Source organism: Pagrus major, chromosome 6, assembly GCF_040436345.1.
Source record: "Pagrus major chromosome 6, Pma_NU_1.0".
In the NCBI taxonomy this organism is placed as follows: Eukaryota; Metazoa; Chordata; class Actinopteri; order Spariformes; family Sparidae; genus Pagrus; species Pagrus major.
In genome coordinates, this window is record NC_133220.1 from 35,417,167 (window position 1) to 35,421,841 (window position 4,675).

Genomic DNA, 4,675 nt, shown 5'->3' on the forward strand with positions numbered 1-4,675 from the left:
CCTTGAATCCTTTCTGGTTTTATGTGAATCAGCGAGAGTATAGTTTAGAATTATTCACCAGCTACATTACATCACTGTTGTACTGATGGATGTGCTGATTCACACACAGTTACACACAACTGTTTAAGGGGGCTCACACTCAGTTTAGCTCAGCTGTGTTCAGCGATGTATGGGTTTCCATTTCAGCCCTCATGTAGGCCTTCACTCAAACTATTCTTAGAGTAGAGAGTATCATGTTGACTCAGTGTTATATTGGCCTTACACTCATGTGTGTTCACGTGTCAGGCGGCATTGTCTCATTGTTGCTGTGCTATCTCTGTGAGCCATGCTGCTGGACCTGTTAGTGACTCAGCTGAACCCTCCTGTGACCCTATAAAGCCTGCAGTGAGCCATCAAAACTCCAGGGGCTCAGGCCAACACTGGAGAGCATCTTAGTGAGTGTTTCAGGTTAACACAGGGAACTAAATTCACAGTAGTCATACCACCTTAACTTGGTGCTCAACTGGAGCTCACTCATAATGGATTTACTAATGCTGAGAACAACCAGAGTTGAAGTTAAGGATGTAAGGTTTTTTTCTCAAGCTGTAAACATGTAGATGCAACTCATCAGCCTTGAGTCGGTGTAGATAAGCATGTATCAGCTTCACTCACACAGTCTGTTCTCTCGGCAGATTTACAGCTGTGATGTACTCCTTCCATTTTTAATGGCTGATTTAACTGTACTCCGGGATGTTCACTGACTTGGAAGTGTACTTGTGTCTTCCACTGATTTCTGCTCTTCAATCAGCTTTTGCTGAGTCGTTAGGGGTGTGTCTTTGTCCTAGTAGTAAAGTTTTGCCACAACTCTGACTCAGTAAAAGTTGAATGTTTCAGATACAGGTGTTTTTATACTACAGTATTATGTATAATATGTTTGTGATTCATTTCAACACAATCACCAGAATAAATGTTGGCAATGCAGGATTCTGCACACCAAGGATATGTTGAGACTTTACGTCCCTTTAGGTTCAGTTTATTTTTTCATGTTGTGACGATGCTGTGTTTATGGTCTGGTTGGGTTTAGGCACTAAAACAACTTGGTTAGGGTTAGAAAGGATCATGTTTTTGCTTAAAATTCCTGATTCTGTCCCACAAACACAGCTAGAAAATGTCCCGTCTTAATTTAATCTAAATGTAACAAAGCCATCATTAATGTTAACTTGATTTTATCCACCAGACAAAATGTTTTATGTGAGGACAAATCCATAAGAATGGATGAGTGAGCCCAAAGAAACATGATGACATGTTGGTTTAACACAAATATTGCATATAAAAATGTACATAATGATTATGATTTTGAAAAACAAGCAAAGATAGACTGCTTTACTAATGCAAACTCACTCAAACTCTTTTTAACTTCCCTGATAATCTTCATGCTCCAGTGATGTAAACTTTTCATATCAATGTGTCTCATATCATATGACAATACATTCAGCTGCCACACAGCGTCAGCAACAACTGAGCAGCAAACACTGTCAAATATTTGCCGCTGGGCAGTAGTTATAATATACACCGATCAGCCATAACATAATAACTGCCTGTCTAATATTGTGTAGGTCCCCCTTTTGCTGCCAAAGCAGCTCTGACTCATCGAGGCATGGACTCCACAAGACCGCTGAAGGTCCGCTGCAGTATCTGGCACCACGATATTAACAGCAGATCCTGTTGTTAACAGCCTCCGTGGATTGGACTTGTTTGTCCACATCCCACAGATGCTCGATTGGATTGACATCTGGGGAATTTGGAGGCCAAATCAACACCTTGAACTCATTCTTGTGTTCCTCAAACCATTCCTGAACCATTGTTGCAGTGTGGCAGGGTGTGTAATCCTGCTTGAAGAGGCCACTGTTAGAGAATACTGTTTCCATAAAAGGGTTTGCTTGGTCTACAACAATGTTAGGCAGGTGCTACGTGTCAAAGTAACATCCACATGAATGCAGGGACTCAAAAGTTTCCCAGCAGAACATTGCCCCAAGTGTCACACTGCTGACGCTAGCTTGCCTTCTTCCCGTAAGTGCATCCTGGTTCCAACTCTTCCCCAGGTAAGTGACACACACACACACACACACACACACACACACACACGTGGCCATCCACATAAAGTCAAAGAAAACGGGATGCATCAGACCAGGCCAGCTTCCTCCATTGCTCTGTGGTCCAGTTCTGGTGCTCACGTGCCCATTGTAGCAGCTTCCGGTGGTGGACAGGGGTCAGCCTGAACACTCTGACTGGTCTGCAGCTACGCAGGCCCATACACAGCAAGCTGTGATGATGCACAGTGTGTTCTGACACCTTTGGTCAAGAACCAGCATAAACTTTTCAACAATTTTTGCAACAGTTGGTCCTCTGTGGGATCAGACAACACGGGCTAGCCTTCGCTCCCCAAATGCATCAGTGAATGCCCATGCCCCTGTCGCAGGTTCACCGGTTGACCCAACAAGACCTGCAGTTTTGGAGATGCTCTGACCCAGTTGTCAAGCTGTCACAATTTGATCCTTCTGCTTGCCCATTTTTCCTGCTTCCAACACATCAAGTTCAAGGACAAAATGTTCTTGCTTCCTTATTTTTCCCACCCACTGACAGGTGCCATTGTAATAAGATAATCAGTGATATTCACTTCACCTGTCAGTGCTTATAATGTTACGGCTGATTGGTGTGAATGTTGAGAGGTTAAATTTCTACTTGTTTTCAGAGCTTCTTACAGGAATGTACTTCTCTGAAATGTGGGTCAGTATCTTGACACAACATGTAAGACATCTTTCTGCTCTAGTGTCAAGTCAAAAATGACACTTTTAGAAAATCCTAGTAAGATATTTTGTAATAACAGGTGAAACTATATCTCCTCACCGCACCAGTGGACCCGTTTTTTTTCTTCAGACTGATGTTTTAGCAGTGAAGCTGTCATCTTAACAATCATCTTAAAGTCTGTTCTACACCTGCTGTCGCTGCAAAGTGTCATGAGATAATTTTGTTGTAAATTGGTGCTATACAATTGATCGATCGATCGATTGATTGATTGATTGATTGGTTGATTGATTGATTGATTGATTGATTGATTGATTGACACTTTTCTTTACAAGCATAAAGAAGCATCTTGTAATGCATCTTGCTATATTAGCGTATGTAGGTGTGCAGCAAACTTTTGGAGACAAAGCAGAGGGAAACCTGACTTAATAAATAAAATGAACTTTATTGGTATGAAAAAGTATATTTACAGTATTTGCACATTGCATTATATTTTCAACAAACATTTCTCTCATTCAGCAAAGTCTGTGTGGAGTGGCAGATCAGATATACCCACCAGACAACAGGCGGCGCTACACAGCAGCTTACCGCAGCCCGGCAGAACACTATGCTGCCTTCAGGTTCACCTCATACACCTCAAGTTCTGAAATCCTAGCTTCTGATTGGACATTATGAACACAATTAACCCTGTGGAAAAAAGCTGTTGTTTTTTTTGTCTGCTGTTTTCCTTTTGTAACCAAAGTCATTGTTCCAAGAGCAGAATGAAAAAAAGGTTGACCCGTTTAGGAAGCATGCAGCCGGTTGGCCATGCTCCGTTGGCTGAGTCTGTGAGTCTTGGAGAGGGTCATGGCTTGGGTCATGGCCCCATTTTCATGAGCCAGCTCTTCCTCTCCCTTTTCCTCATCCTCCTCCTGACCCCCCACACTGCGCTGTATCTCAGCCTCAACAGTTCTCTGCTCCCGGGCCAACATGACGACCATCTCTGCGTCCATCATCTCACCGGACGAGAAAGGGTGACACACAGTCTCAACCAGGCCGATGACCGTCCCCAGCACCGCAAACACCGAACCCACCAGGTAGACCTTCAGCAAACCACGGCTGGGTCTCTGACTCAGCATCTCTTTGGCGAAGGGAATCAACTCCTGCATGTTTTCCATTGCCACTGGCTATGCTTCAGCTCAAAGGTAACGTTTGTCTGAAGGTTCTATGTAGACCTGTTGAAAATGAACCGAAATCAAATGAAAAAAATGTTAAAAACTGAATCATGTGAAACGAGCAGACAACAGATGTTTTAGCTGTTTTTAGATGTGCAGATATGTATTATTTGTTTCATAATGCAATACTTTTGGCAGTTGAAACAGTTTGACACAGAATATATTATCATTTAACCTGCAGTTTGGTAAGTAACTCAAACAGCTTGACATGCATGCAACTCCTGGCTATCTGAAAATACACTAATGTAAGTAATCTGATATCCCATTACTGTGTTTAACACACAGTATTTAGGCCTACACATTTTGCCACTGATGTTTTCAAAGAAAAAATCAGAACTTACTGTGATGTGGTTTGTTGTTTGTTCTAGTCACACGGTCGCCCTTCTCTTGAGTTCCAGTTTGTGACAAGGACACACCTTAACTGGAAACTGTGGTCATTTATAGTCCCCCTCTCTCCACCCACACATTGACAACAGCTGAATATTCATGAAGCATGGAGGCTAGTCTGTGGAAACTGAAAAAAGCAGGCTTTGAGCCATAAACTTTGACCCAGTTGTGTGTCGGCTTAATACATAGTCAACAGTTTCACAAAGGTTCTTACTTACAATGCCTTAGAGTGTGTGAATTAGTGAGTTCATACTGACTGCTGTACTTTGAGTTACATTTGAAAGTGTCAC

At 42.5% G+C, this 4,675-nt stretch overlaps 1 protein-coding gene across 1 annotated transcript; it reads right to left on the reverse strand.

The window, feature by feature from the left end:
- Nucleotides 1-3,209: 3,209 nt before the first annotated feature.
- On the reverse strand, nt 3,210-4,419 carry LOC140997943 (G0/G1 switch protein 2-like). Its single transcript, XM_073468040.1, has 2 exons — nt 4,340-4,419; nt 3,210-3,998 (listed from the first exon to the last, which is right to left on the reverse strand). The coding sequence occupies exon 2, from the start codon at nt 3,939-3,941 to the stop codon at nt 3,567-3,569; it is 375 nt and encodes a 124-aa protein (XP_073324141.1). The 5' UTR covers nt 3,942-3,998; nt 4,340-4,419; the 3' UTR covers nt 3,210-3,566.
- Between the last annotated feature and the right edge of the window lie 256 nt (nt 4,420-4,675).